This window comes from Hemitrygon akajei, chromosome 2 (genome assembly GCF_048418815.1).
Source record: "Hemitrygon akajei chromosome 2, sHemAka1.3, whole genome shotgun sequence".
In the NCBI taxonomy this organism is placed as follows: Eukaryota; Metazoa; Chordata; class Chondrichthyes; order Myliobatiformes; family Dasyatidae; genus Hemitrygon; species Hemitrygon akajei.
Window position 1 is genome coordinate 35772101 of NC_133125.1, and position 15631 is coordinate 35787731.

The 15631-nt window shown below is 40.6% G+C and overlaps 1 protein-coding gene across 1 annotated transcript in view; it reads right to left on the bottom strand.

The window, feature by feature from the left end:
• rfk (riboflavin kinase) overlaps positions 1-15341 on the bottom strand; it is a 25073-nt gene extending 9732 nt beyond the window's left edge. Inside the window, exons 1-3 of the mRNA XM_073070166.1 lie at positions 14994-15341; positions 4357-4508; positions 1796-1898 (exon numbers count right to left, since the gene is read on the bottom strand). Coding sequence (XP_072926267.1) covers positions 1796-1898; positions 4357-4508; positions 14994-15075 — 337 coding nt within the window. The 5' untranslated portion in view covers positions 15076-15341. The remainder of the gene's footprint in view (positions 1-1795; positions 1899-4356; positions 4509-14993) is intronic.
• Between the last annotated feature and the right edge of the window lie 290 nt (positions 15342-15631).

Here is a 15631-nt window from a genome sequence, read left to right on the forward strand (position 1 = left end):
TCAATATTATGTTATGACCTACATTAGTCTGATTTTCAGCAACTATAAGATACCTAATCTGACAACATGCACAAATAGCAAGTACCAAAATAGTCTTCAATTAAATGAAAGTGGGATGGGGGGGGGGGTGGGGAAGAGCTGGAAAAACAAGCCAAGATGTTCTCAAATTTCCTTATTAATGCCTTATATACATGTACTCTGATACTTAATTAGCAAAGAATACAGTAATTTGGTAACAGAAATGGTAAAAGCACAGAAATCACAGCAGTACAAATTGGGGACCAGAAGGATTCCAACCAAGATCAACTTATACACACCATTATTTAATACACTGAATTTTTTTCAGATTATTGCTGTTAATTGGACACAGAGTTGCTGGAATTTTACCATATAGGTGCCAGGCTTTCTATGCATGAACAGTTCTAAACTTTCTCACAGCTGCTCAGAAAAGGTTCTCAGAATAGAAATAACATTGGACTCAAGGAATTTAGCAAGAAAGCATATATGAAACATTTCTCCATCACTTTGTGAGGAACCTTTTCAAACAAGTGGAGGGGCAGGTAGTGTTGAGGAAGCAGGGAGTCCGCAGAAGGACTTGGACAGATTGGGAGAATGGGCAGAGAGGTGACAGTTGGAATGTGGTGTAGGGAAGTGGATGGCCATGCACTTTGGTAGAAATAATAATAGTGTAGACTATTTTCGAAACAGGAAGAAAATTCAAAAAATCAGAGGTGCAAAGAGACTTTCCTCATGTAGGATTCCCTAAAGGCTAATTTGCAGATTGAGTCTGTGGTAAGGAAGACAAATGCATAGTTAGCATTCATTTCAAGAGGACTACAATACAAAAACAAGGATGTAATGCTGAAAGGTTGTAAAGCATTGATCAGACCACACTTGGGAGTACTATGAGCAGCTTTGGTTCCTTATCTAAGAAAAGATGTGCTGGCATTGGAAAGGGTCCAAAGGAGATTTACAAAAATGACTGCAGGAATGAAAGGTAACACACGAGGAGCAATTGACGACTCTAACCTGTACTCACCGGAGTTTAAAAAAAATGGGTGGGGGGGTCAGAGCAGAGTATCACAAAACTATCAAGTCTTGGAGTGGATGCAGTGGAGAGAATGTTGCCTGGAGCAGGTGAGTCCAGGACCAGAGGGCACATCCTCTGAATAGAGGGATATCTATTTAGAACAGACAAGAAGGAATTTCTTTAGCCAGCGCGGACTGAATCTGTGGAATTCATTGCCACAGCCAGCTATGGAGACCAAGTCATTGGGTATATCTAAAATGGAGGTTGACAGGTTCTTGATTAGTCGGGATGTCAAAGGATTTGAGAAGGCAGGAAAATGGGTTGAGGGGGATAATAAATCAGCCATGATGAAGCAGCGGAGCAAACTCACTGGACCAAATGGCCTAGTTCTGCTCCTCTGTCCTATGGTCTTAAGTGCAGGAAACTATGCTAAATTCTGTGTTTAAGTTAGGAACTAAAAACTTGAATTCTGCCCCTAACCTATCCCATCTACGTGATTGAATTTGTGAACCAAAGTTCTGTGGAGGCATACAGCCTGGCTGTTGAGAAATGGGAGGAATTTCCCCAGCAAGTTTCTCTGAGATCTGGCAGGAATCATTTTATTGTAGGTTACCACAAGTTCTGGATCATCGTATTTACGGGTACAAACACATACAAATGCAAGGGAGCATACAAATTACATATGTATTTTAAATATCTATACTTTGTAACATTGTAAATACAAAAAAAAACATACAAATTGAAAGGATCCAGTTTAAATCTTACCTAATGAATCAAAAGATTTCTCTGGTCGAATATATCCAACAATAGCTATACTCAGAATTTCTCCATAAAAATCTTCTTTGAAAGTATGAATAATATGCGTTTCCTAAAAATGGATTACAGAAAACATTAATGTATTTGCAAAGCTGTGGTGCTCATGACTGAATACTTCAAAGTAAAATTTATCAGAGTACATATGTGTAAACACATTCAACCCCAAGATCCTTTCGCCCGTGGGTATACTTAAAAAGAAAATCTAATGCAGCCAGTCAATACACTTTCTACCAAACATCTATACAAGTTTGTCAAAGTTTTTAATGTCATGCCAAATTTCCACAGCCTAAGGAAGTAGAGGTGCTACCGTGCTTTTTTTAAAAAACATATATACAATGGATCCAGGACCGATCCTCTGAGATACTGACACCCAGGAATTTAAAGTTACTGATCCTCTCCACCTCTAATCCTTCGATGAGGACTGACTCATGGACCTCTGGTTTCCCTCTCCACAGTATTTCCTTCTTGCCTTCTGTCATGAAGCCCTGCAAAGTTCTCTAGTTGAAAGGAAGTACACAAATGTTGGAATCTACTGGATCATCTTTAAGGCAACCTGGACAGAACTGTTACAATAATAGCTTCTATTCCAAGAATTGATGTTAACACAGTACCAAATTTTCATGTTCTTACAGTAATATAATTATCACAAAAATAAAATTTAAATACCGTTAATTATGAAAAAGAACCTAGAGCTTTCCCAGGTCCTGTGCCTGGCTGGAAGCCAGAGAACAATTTATTCAGTCCATTGTATTCTACAAATTCAAAAAGAAAAAGGACCAATTCAATCCAGGTTACTTAAATAAGGCTATTGTTTTCAGCTCCAAATTTCTATGCTTTCATTCTTCTTAACACACACTGCCCTGCCATCCCAGTTTATCTTTCTTTGAATCCTTCTCACCACGCTGGAGGAAAAAAAACTTATCTTCTGAATTAAGATCACAAGACAAAGGAGCAGAAGTAGGCCATTCGGCCCATCGAGTCTGCTCCGCCACTCCACCATGAGCTAAACTATTCTCCCGTCTACTTCCAATTTCCAGCTTTTTCCCCATATCCCTTGATACCCTGACTAATTAGATACCTGTCAATCTCTTCCTTAAAAACCCTCAATGATTGGGCCTCCACAGCTGCATGTGGCAACAAATTCCATAAATCCACGACCCTCTGACTAAAAAAAATTTCTCCTCATCTCTGTTTTAAATGGGTACCCTCTAACTCTAAGACTGTGACCTCTTGTCCGGGACTCACCCACCAAGGGAAACACCCTTTCCACATCTACTCTGTCCAACCCTTTCAACATTCGAAATGTTTCTATGAGATCCCCTTTCATTCTTCTATACTCTAAGGAAAAGTGCTACAGCTAGATCCTTTACCCATCTCCAGAAACCAAACACTTTGTTGTACAATAGTCAACAATAATGTAGTTCAACCAAAGTATTACAGCCTCGACGAGATATCCTAGAACCCACGATATCCTTCTGAGCAGTTGAGCACTGTATTTATTTTAAAATTTATTTCCACAGAGTTAGGCATCATGGTACAAATTATACAGATCAATTAAATATGTCGTATTGCACAGGACTAATCTTTTTAGCTCAACTAGTAATGCTGGGAAACCAATGTGTATCAACAAGCTTTACAACTCAAATGCATTATTCTGACTAATTCTCATGGTCTGAAGACTCAACCTAGGGAATAAGGTCTCAGGACAGCTGCTGAGGTTAGGATTGCCACACAGGTGTAGGGTAAACTTGATTTTGTGCAAATGGTTTTGATATTTAATCATTCCAACCCAAATGGGTTAGATTCTTTCAGCACTAAGGAAATCAGTTAATCTGATGAAGGTGGATGGAAGCAGAAACTGTCATTGAGATGAACATGAGGAAAAGGATTAGGGTACAGTAAGCCTACTCGTGCTTTTAATTTAATTTGGTACAATCCAGAAGTGTTGCTAATGCAAAAGGCAAGTTTCACAAAACAAATACAACTATTCCCATCTTTCAATTTGTTATTCATTCTCAGTACTGAAATTCAAATCATTTATGCGAAGTATCATTTGTGAAAAATTCGTGCTTTTTCAACAGATGAGAATACAGTATCAAAAGACTTACCAAAGTATACTTCCAGAGCATTTTATCAAAAACTGCCAAGTTGCTATTAATACTAAGCTATATTTGAATAAGTTTAAGGTGCAAAATAATTATAAATTACATTCCAAAATGCAATTAAGATTAACACTAAATTGTTAGGAAGATTAAAGATTGTTATAGCCACCTGATATCCAATAGCAAGTGGTGTTCTTTGTCAGACGATTACAATTGACAAAAATTAAATTCAGCTTCCTAACCCAAATGATTTTGCTGACATTCATTGTCTATCCTCTTACAGAAGCTAAGCAATAAAATGAGTAAATATATTCCTTTACTACTGTAAGCTCCATAAGTTTTCAATAAAATCAAAGACAGATGCTACAAGGTAATACTCTCCCAGAAAGTAAAACAAGAAAAAATTACCATAGATTTTTTTTCATTTTTATAGTATGGATTCCAACCAATGCTCATGACCATCTTATGTACATCTCCGTGACCGACACAGGCCCAGCCATAGTATATACCAGTAGTGATGTCTCCTGGCAGGTGCTCCACAACAGCGTCTGGAAAATTTGCTGTGAAGTTAAGCAAAAGATTCATTTGTTCAATATATCAGTTGTATACTAGAAAATATTTAATAATGGACCTTAACAAAAAAAAGGTAATCCATTCAACCTAAACATGTATACCTACGACAGTCATGAAACTGATGATTTTCCAGAAAATTTCAGAGGTGAAAGCCTCAGTCATACTGCTCTCCAACACATGGTTTTGGAACTTATTTATTGTACAACTATGTAATAATAATCAATATGAGCAACTAATCTCAAGTTTCAGAGAATGTAGATTGGAATGTAGCTCAACTACAGTTATACATGCCTCTGTAGAATCCAAGATACCTTCAAGGAGCAGTGCCTCAGGAAGGCAGTGTCTATCATTAAGGTTCCCCCAGCTCCTCCACCAAAGACATGCCCTCTTCTCATTGTTGCCATCAAGAAGGGGGTACAGAAGCAATTCAGGAACAGCTTCTTCCCCTTTGCCATAAAATTTCTAAATGGACATTGAACCCGTGAACACTACCTTTACTTTTAAAAATTTATTTCTGTTTTTGCACTACTTATTTTAACTTAACAATTTTATATATACTTACTGTACTTCAGTATTTTTTTCTACATTTATCATGTATTGCATTGTACTGCTGCCGTAAAGTTAACAAATTTCATGATATATGAAATTTATCATATTATATCATATTTATCATTGTGCACCTCAAGTACACAATGGGTTCAAGAATCATCATTTGATTTACAAAATGGTGCTACACGAGCAAATATGAATGTATGCCAGTAGTTCAAATTGAAGTCAATTAATTTCTTTAAACATTTTGCCAAAGGCAACTTGACATACTTTATTTGAATACGAGATTACAAGCATGATTTAGATCCATTGCCAAGCAATGGCTGACAATTAATTTCCCAGTCAAAATAGGGTGCAACTATGTGGGAGCAGGGGGCTGTGAAGTGATAGTACCATGTGCCTACACTCCACATACTTCTAAATAGTAAAGCTCCCAGGCTTGGTCAGCACCATCACAGAGGTGCCTCACTGGTAAAGTTGTTAGCACAGATGTCACACAGTTCGAGGGACCTGCATTCAATTCTGATCTCAGGTCTCCATTCAAGTCTTCACATTCATCCTGTGACCAAATGGATGTCCTCAGGGTGCTCCAGTTCCCTCTCTCAGCCCAAAACTGAATGGAGTAAGAGAATCAGGAGGACGTGAGATAAAGTAGTTACAGGGAAATAAATGGGGCAATAGGACTGATAGAAAGGCACTGAAAGTCAGATTTGAGAACGGGCTGAATGTCTCCTTCTATGAAACAGTAGAAGTGAGCAATTGCAGCAGATCTGTCAATTGTGTGCACTTCCTTTACTGTTTGCTGATGGGAGACGAAATCAATGCTTCGCGTACTGGATTATTAGGTACTCGCCATGCTGGGTGCCTTGTACTGGATAGTGCCGAGCTCCTTGAACATTGCTGGAGCTGCACACATCATAGAGACGAGAGATCAATCAAGAAGCTCAAGCAATTTGTCATGTCCCCATTGACCCACACCACTTTTTAAATAGGTGCACCTTAGACTGCATCCTATGCATATGCATCACAGCATGGCATGACAACTGCTCTGCCCAAGGCTGCAAATTGCACACACAACTCAGCACGTGATGGAAATCAGTCTCCTCTCTGTAGACTTTCTCTACAGTTCACACAAACTCTGTTCAGCAGACAACAAAGACCCCACGCAATCTGGACAATCGTTCCTCACCCTCACTGGGCAGAAGATACAAAATTCTGCAAGCAGGCTGCAAACAAGGCTCAAGCACAGCTTCTATCCTGCTATTATAAGACTGCTGAATTGTTCGCTTGTACGATACGATAGACTCTTGACCTTAAAATGTCAGAATCAGAATCAGGTTTATTATCACCGGCATGTGACGGGAAATTTGTTAACATAGCAGCAGCAGTTCAATGCAATACATAAATTAGCAGAGAGAAAAAAATAATAATAAATGAAATGAAACATAATAAACAAATAAATCAATTAGGTATATTGAATAATTATTTTAAAATGTGCAAAAACAGAAATACTATATATTGAAAAAGTGAGGTAGTGTCCAAAGCTTCATTTAGGAATCGGATGGCAGAGAGGAAGAAGCTGTTCCTGAATCACTGAGTGTGCGCCTTCAGGCTTCTGTATCTCCTACCTGATGGTAACAATGAGAAAAGGGCATGCCCTGGGTACTGGAGATCTTTAATAATGAATGCTGCCTTTCTGAGACACCGCTCCCTAAAGATGTCCTAGGTACTTTGTGGGCTAGTGCCCAAAATTGAGCTGACTAGATTTACGAGCCTCTGCAGCTTCTTTTGGTCCTGTGCAGTAGTCCCTCCATACCAGACAGTGATGCAGCCTGTCAGAATGCTCTCCGCTGTACAACTATGGAAGTTTCTGAGCGTATTTGGTGACATGCCAAATCGCTTCAAACATCATCATGGCCTTGCACCTTGCTTTCTGCTTGCACTTTCTCTGCAACTGTGACACTATTCTGTACCCTGATATTTATTTTCCTTAGTACTACCGGGATATGCTACTGTGACAAAGCAATCTATACAGATGACATGCAGAACTTTGTTTTCCACTCTACCTCAGTACATGTGCCAATAATAAACCAATTTACCAAAACTTCAGAGTTGAGCCTTGTTGACATTAGAAAGGCTCATCAGGAAACATGTAATTTACTGCAGGTAAGTGACCCCTTCTTATTCCCTCAATATTTATAAGGCAGGTCCTGAGGAGCTTCCAGAATGTTGCTGATGGCGAAAACAATGATGTTAATACCATGGAATATCAAGGTTAAGTAGTTAAATCATCTCTTGGAGATGATCAGTATCAGTCATTCATTATAGTGCCTATAAAGGGTTTTCACTTCCTCCTTGGAAGTTTTATTGCTTTACAACAGTGGATTAAATTTGTTTTTTTTTTGCCACTCATCAACAGAAAAACTCTGTCTTGTCAAAGTGAAAACAGATCTCTACAAAGTGATTTAAATTAATTACAAATATAAAACAAAAAATAATTGATTACACAAGTATTCACCCCCTCCCCTATAATATGACACACGAAATCATCACTGGTTCAACCAATTGGTTTTAGAAGACATACTTTGTTAAAAGGAGATCACCTGTGTGCGGTCAAGGTGTTTCAACTGATTGTAGTCAAAATACACCTGTATCTGGAAGGTCCAACTATGAGCAAGTCAGTCTCCTGGCAAAAACTACACCATGAAGACAAAAGGAACACTCCAAGCAACTCTGCGAAAAGGTTACTGAAAAGCACAAGTCGAGAGATGGATCCGAGAAAATTTTCAAGTCACTGAATATCCTTGGAGTACAGTTAAGTCAATCACCAAGAAATGGAAAGAATATGGCACAGCTATCAAAAACTGAGTCACCGTACAAGAAGGGACAGGTGAGGGAGGCCACCAAGAGACAATTCTGGACGAGTTACAAGCTTCAGTGGCTGAGATGGGGGACTGTGCGTACAATAACTGTTGCCTGGGTGCTTCACCAGTCGCAGCTTTATGGGAGAGTGGCAAAGACAAAGACACTTTTTAAAAAAAACCTCATGAAATCTCAGTTAGAATTTGCCAGAAGGCATGTGGGTGACTCTGAAGTCAGCTGGAAGATGGTTTTATGTCCTGATGAAATCAAAATTGAGCTTTTTGGCCATCAAATTAAAAGCTATGTTTGGTGTAAGCCGAACACCGCACAATCAAAAACACACATTCCCTACAATGAAGCATGGTGGTGCCTACATCTTGCTGTAGGGATGCTTCACTGCAGCAGGCCCTGGAAGGTTTCTGAAGGTAGGGGTATAAAATGAATGCAACAAAATACAGGGAAATCTGGGAGGAAAACCAGATGCAGTCTGCAAGAGAACAGTGACTTGGAAGATAATGTGTTTTCCAGCAAGACACTGACCCCAAGCCTAAAGTCAAGGCTACACAGAAATGGTTTAAAAACAACAAAATTAATATCCTGGAGTGGCCAAGCCAGAGCCCAGACCTCAGACCTCAATCCAATCGAGAATTTGTGGCTGGACTTGAAAAGGGCTGCTCACGCACAATCCCCATGCAATCTGACTTTAAGTACCGTAGATTCCGGACTACAGAGCGCACCTGATTAAAAGCCGCTGGCTCTAATTTTAGAAAGAAAATCAATTTTTTACTTGTACAGGCCGCACCGGATTTTAGGCCGCACCGGATTTTCGGCCGCAGGTGTCCCACGTTGTAATATGAGATATTTACACAGAAAGATATTACACGTGAGGATTTTTTAACTTTTAATTAAATCCATATGATAACATAAACAAATACATATTGCAAATGCTTTTTTTCGAACCGTGCCTGTAACGCGGCTACTTTTAAATATACGTTGCGTATACTTTTTTACTGAACAACATTCCAATATCTCCTAACAACTGGTAAAAAATATATATACTGCAGCCTACCAGGAAAAGTTATTGATCGCCTTTAACTTAAAAGCAGCGTTCGCTCAGATCCAATGCTGCTCGCGTAATGCCGCTCGCCCCCCTCCTTCCCGTTTATCGCAAACTGGCATTTTTCCCACAAGACGCGGCAAAACCGGGTGTGACATCATAGCATCCCGCGATGTAGTACAGAAAACAAATATAGTTAAAACACTTCTAACTTTAACTAGAAAATGAATTACTAAGCGAAAATATTATAAACTAAATAACTGCCATAAAGGCAGCACAATGCTTTTCTTCGAGTGTTTTCCATGTTGATGAGGGTGAGTACAAATCTGATTTACAATAATTTAATTGTGAAAGTGCGCTTGATTTATCGTACAATTTCATTGGACCTCTGAACTACTCATCAATTTTATTGGTCTACTGTTACGAGGCAAAATGTTTTTGGCGGCATGAAAAAAATCATGCATTAGCCGCACCGTATTAAAGGCCGCAGAGTTCAAAGCTGTTCAAAATGTGGGAAAAAAGTAGCGGCTTATAATCCGACATCTACGGTAGTTTTGTAAAGAATGGAGAAAACTGCAGTGCTCAGATATGCAAAGCTGATAAGAGACCTATCCACAAGGACTCAAGGCTGTAATTGCTACCAAAGGCGCATCTACTACTGACTTAAAGGGAGTGAATAATAATTATTTTGAGTTTCAATTTGTAATTAATTTAGGATCACTTTGTAGAGATCTGTTTTCACTTTGACACAAGAGTCTTTTTCTTTGATGATTGTCAAAAAAGCCCAATTAAATCCACTGTAATTCAATGTTGCAAAACAATAAAACACAAAATTTCTGGGGGGGGGGGGGGGGAAAGAGATAAATTTTATATATATATATATATATATATATATATAGGCACTGTATATGCACCATGAATGGCAGACACTGACCTAACCACCTACCTTAAACATTCAATGGTATTAATGTGTCACTTAGCTTGAATGTTATTTAGGTCTCGCTGCAAGCGAAATAAGATCACTTCATTTGCTGCAACAATTGTTATGAGTGATGAACAGACCTGATGGACAATGGGGTGCAGAGTTAACCATTCCCAACCCCCCTCCTGAGAACTACAAACTATTGCTGTTGTTATGCTGCTCATGAGAGAGTGAGATAAAGCCCAGGCAAGAACATTTGCTACATATAAGAGGGGGAGAGAGTGTTGATTTACTGTATTATGACTCTTCCTGGATTATTTACCTTCCACTACAAGGACTTTACTTTGCTCGTTAACATTCCTCAGGAGATAGCAGGAGTGGCCTGATTTGATGGACACGGTCATTCAGAGTTGATGGATAGCTGAGACCCCTGAGTGGGGATAAAAGACAGGTCTGGAGAGACACCCTTCAGACACACCAGTGGACACTGATTGAGTGTTGGAACCCACAGAAAGGTGGGGGCTTCGGAGACCGAACCAGGAGATCGGTCAGTAAAACTCAGTGTTACAGCAGGGCCGGTGGGGACTTGTGTGTGTGTCCACTCATGCCAGAGTGACGAGTCCACCACAGAAGAACGGTCTAGCTGAAGGACGGAGGGGTCATAACTGAATGACCACAACGATACGATGAATTAAGAAAGCAACGGAAGGTTTGCCTGCTGAAGCTGTTGCTGTTACATCTCGCTCGCTCTCTCTCCAACAATTTCAATACAACAACCATAACCACCTCAGCATTTATGAACTGAACTTTATACTTTTCTATGACAATTCATTTACCCCTAGACATCGATAGAGCTTGTTTATTATTATTCCTACACTTTTAGGTTTATTACTGCAAACTTGTTTTATATGTATATTTGCATTTTTGATACTGTATTGTGTAGTTTACTAATAAACATCTTTAGTTTTGGTACCACCAGACTCCAACGGATTCTTCTTTCTCTGCTGGTCAGACACCCAGTTACAGGGTACATAACACAATGTACAATCAACAGAGAATATCATCACATTTAACCTTCAAAGGAAAGCCAAGTTCAAGTTAAAGTGTGTCATTCAACCATCTATGAATACAGCCGAACAAAACAGTCTTACTTTGGGCTAAGGTGCAAAACACAGTCCCAATCATCATACACAGCACATACAAGAAAACAGTAGTCACACCAAAAAAAAAGCTCAAATCCACCAGCCCATGAAGTTGCAGCAGTCTGCAATTGAGCACAATACAGCTTGTCTTCTGCCAAGTGAACACTGGGCGAGAGAGGGGGCTGTAGCACCGACTCCAGCATGGGAGGTCACACCACACCACCTCCAGCACTCTGGTGGAGTGCCCAAGTACGATAATTGATGCACCATAAGATCGTTAGGTAAAGGACATCAACCTGAGGAATTCATGGAATGGTGGTGTCAGGTTGGAACGATTGAAATTTACTGGCATGTTTCATGGTCATTACCAAGGCTCCTTGATGCTCTTTTGACAAATGATGTCTTATCTCAATTCTGTACTGCTTTTCTTTATTCAGCAAGTGGCAGGAAGTTGAGTAAAGAGAATTACAGGGGCATGAGAGAGGAGGTGGGCAAAGTCAACTGGAAGGGGGAATAACAGCAGTACAGCAATGGTCGGTATTTCTGGGAGAAATTCAGAAAGCACAGGAATGGTACATAAAAAATAAAGCATTCTAAAGGGACGTTGAGACTGATAAGGAAAGTCAAAGCACAAAAACAAAAGAGTGCATAAATATAGCAAAATAATTAGTGCCAAGGATTGGGAAACTTAAGAACCAACAGAAGGCAACTAAAAAAAAGCCATAGAGAAAAGACAAAATATGAAGGTAAGCTAGCCAATCAACAAAACAGGACACAGAGTTTTTCCAGGTATGCAAGGACTAAAAGAGATGAGAGTAGATATTGGATCACTGGAAAATGAATCTGGAGAAGTCATAATGGGGGTCAAAGAAATGGCAGAGGAACTTAATAAGTATTTTGTGTCAGTCTTCACTGTGGAAGACACTAGCAGAATGCCAGAACTGGCAAGAGTATCAAAAGGCAGAAGTGAGTGTCATTGCTGTTACTAAGGAGAAGGTGCTTAGGAAGCTGAAAAGTCTGAAGGTAGACAAGTCACCTGGACCAGATGGACTACACCCTAGCACCCTAGGGTTCTGAAAGAGCTAGCTGAAGAGATTGTGGAGGCATTAGTAATGATCTTTCAAGAGTCACTAGATTCTTGAATGGTCCCCAAAGACTGAAAAAATGCAAATGTCACTCCACTCTTATTAAGGAGACAGGAGAAAGGAAATTATAGGCCAGTTAGCCTTACTTCAGAAGTTGGGAAGATGTTGGAGTCTATTAAAAAGGATGTGCTACTGTGGTACTTGGAGGCACATGATAAAATACACCAAAGTCAACATGGTTTTCTTAAGGTAAAATCTTGCCTGACAAATCTGTTGGAATTCTTTGAGGAAATAAAAAGCAGGGTGGACAAAGGAGCAACATGGATGGTGCTTATTTGGATTTTCAGAAGGCCTTTGACAAGGTGCTGCACATGAAGCTGCTTAACAAAATAGAGTCTATGGTATTACAAGAAAGATATTAGAATGTATAGAAGGTTAGCTGACTGGCAGGAGGCAAAGAATGTGGATAAAGGGGCCTATTCTGGTTGCCAGGGATGACTAATAATGACTAACTGCAAGGGTCAATATTGGGACCTCTTCTTTTCAATTATTTGGATGAAGGAATTGATGGTTTTCTGGCCAATTTTGATGACAATACAAAGATAAGCGGTAGAGCAAGTAGTGTTGAGGAAGTAGGGTTACTGCAGAAGGACAGACAAGGGGGATGGACAGAGAAGTGACAGATGGAATATGATGTTGGGAAAGTACAGTCATCAACTTTGGCAGAAGGAATAAAGGTGTGGACTACTTTGTAAATGGGGAGAAAATTTTTAAAAAAATCCGAAAGTGCAGAGGGACTTGGGAGTCCTCATCGAGGATTCCCTAAAGGTTAACTTGCAGGTTGAGTCAGTGGTAAGGAAGGCAAATGCAATGTTAGCATTCATTTTGAGACATCTAGAATACAAAAGCAAGGATTTAATGCTGAGGGTTTTATAAGGCACTGGTCAGATCACACGGAATATTGTGAGCAGTGATCTAAGAAAGGACGTGCTGCCATTGGAGAAGGTCCAGAGGAGGTTCACAAGCATGATCCCAGGAAGGAAAGGGTTAATTCTTTGCCAGACAGTTGTGTAGGCCAAGTCTTTGGGTTCTTGATTAGTAAGGGTGTCAAAGGTTACAGAAAGAAGGCAGTTGAATGGGGTTGAGAACGATAATCAGCCATGATGGAATGGCATAATTTGGCTTATGGCCTTAATTTAGACCTTACTTTTTTGTCACCAAACAATTGATACTAGAGCGTACAATCATCACAGCAATATTTGATTCTGTGCTTCGCGCTCCCTGAAGTACAAATCGAAGTAAATATAATAAAAATTTAAATTATAAATCATAATTATAAAATAGAAAAGGGAAAATAAGGTAGTGCAAGTCAGATCCAGATATTTGGAAGGTATGGCCCAGAGCCGGGTCAGGATCCATTCAGCAGTCATATCACAGTTATATATAACCATATAAAAATTACAGCATGGAAACAGGCCATCTTGGCCCTTCTAGTCTGTGCCGACGCTTACACTCACCTAGTTCCAATGGCCCACACTCAGCCCATAACCCTCCATTCCTTTCCTGTCCATATACCTATCCAATTTTACTTTAAATGACAATACCAAACCTGCCTCTACCACTTCTACTGGAAGCTCATTCCACACAGCTACTACTCTGAGTAAAGAAATTGGTCCTCTTGTTTGAATCTCCCCTACTCTCAATGGAAAAAGCCTATCCACATCAACTCGATCTATTTCCCTCATTATTTTAAATACCTCTATCAAGTCCCCCCTCAACCTTCTACACTCCAAAGAATAAAGAACTAACTTGTTCAGCCTTTCCCTGTAACTTAGGTGCTGAAACCCAGGTAACATTCTGGTAAATCTTCTCTGTACTCTCTCTATTTTGTTGATATCTTTCCCATAATTCAGTGACCAGAACTGTACACAATACTCCAAATTCAGCCTTACCAATGCCTTGTACAATTTTAACATTACAACCCACCTCCTATACTCAATGCTCTGATTTATAAAGGCCAGCATACCAAAAGCTTTCTTCACCACCCTATCCACATGAGATTCCACCTTCAGGGAACTATGCACCATTATTCCTAGATCACTCTGTTCTACTGCATTCTTCAACACCCTACCATTTACGATGTATGCCCCATTTGGTTTATTCTTCCCAAAATGTAGCACCTCACATTTATCAGCATTAAACTCCATCTGCCATCGTTCAGCCCACTCTTCTAACTGGCCTAAATCTTTCCGCAAGCTTTGAAAACCTACTTCATTGTCCACAACGCCACCTACCTTACTATAATCTGCATACTTACTAATCCAATTTACCACCCCATCAAGTTGGAAAGAAGCTGTTCCCAAATCTGGCTGTATGAATCTTCAAGCTCCTGAACCTTCTCCCGGAGGGAAGAGGAACAAAAAGTGTGTTGGCTGGGTGGGTCATGTCCTTGATTATCCTGGCAGCACTGCTGTGCGGTGTAAAGTGAGTCCAAGGATGGAAGATTGTGTGATGCGCTGGGCTATGTTCACTTCAGACAATTGTATCACAATCATCCTTAAAAAAGACACTGTATTTAAATAAAACTAAGAGCATAAACATAAAATTCTAAGCCTTTTTACCGTCACTGCTTCTTTCGCAACGTTAGGAAATCATTACCATGACACCCTGTGACGTAAATTCGTGACAGACAGCCAGGCCAGCCAATCGACAGCTAGTCTGCCACTGATGTCACATTAACGGGAGCGGAGACATGGTGCCACTGAGCCATGACGGAAATTCGGGTTCACTGTAACACCGCTAACCGGAGCAACCGATCTCCTTGCTTAATCCGGCTGACAATGCCGGCCGCTTACCAGTGGGGATTCCCAGCTCCTTGCTGCCTCGGCCGAAACCTCGCACCACCTCACCGCGGCAGAAATACGGCAAACTCTTCATGACCCCCACTTTGTAGAGCTCGGATTAAAGTGCGCCTGTTACAGGGGAGGGCTGAGAGGTTCCCGGCCACAGTCCAAGCTCCTACTTCCTTTCACCGACCTTACACCACAGGGTTTCTCAGAAAGCCGGCGTTTCAACAGCAGCGTTTCCGTTTTATTCTCCCTCGCTGTCCCTGCTCCTCCTTTTACGTACCCCAACGTATCAGTTCCCGGAGACAGAGTCACCACGTACTTGCTGCCTGGAGGACCAAAGTCAAAGCGCGCTGACTGTGACGACGTTTGCCCCCTGCTGCCTGGAGGACCAAAGTCAAAGCGCGCTGACTGTGACGACGTTTGCCCCCTGCTGCCTGGAGGACCAAAGTCAAAGCGCGCGTTGGCACCAAGGCTGCTTGGAGGACCGAAGGCAGAGCACGGCGGCGTGTGCCCCCTGCTGCCCGGAGGACCAGTGATCGCAGTGCCTTCGGCCAACCCATTGTCGCAGCGGTTCTGCTGTTGCATATTCGCTGCAGCTCGAAGTGTCCTCTCACCCAGAACAGTAACATCTTATGACCTTGTGT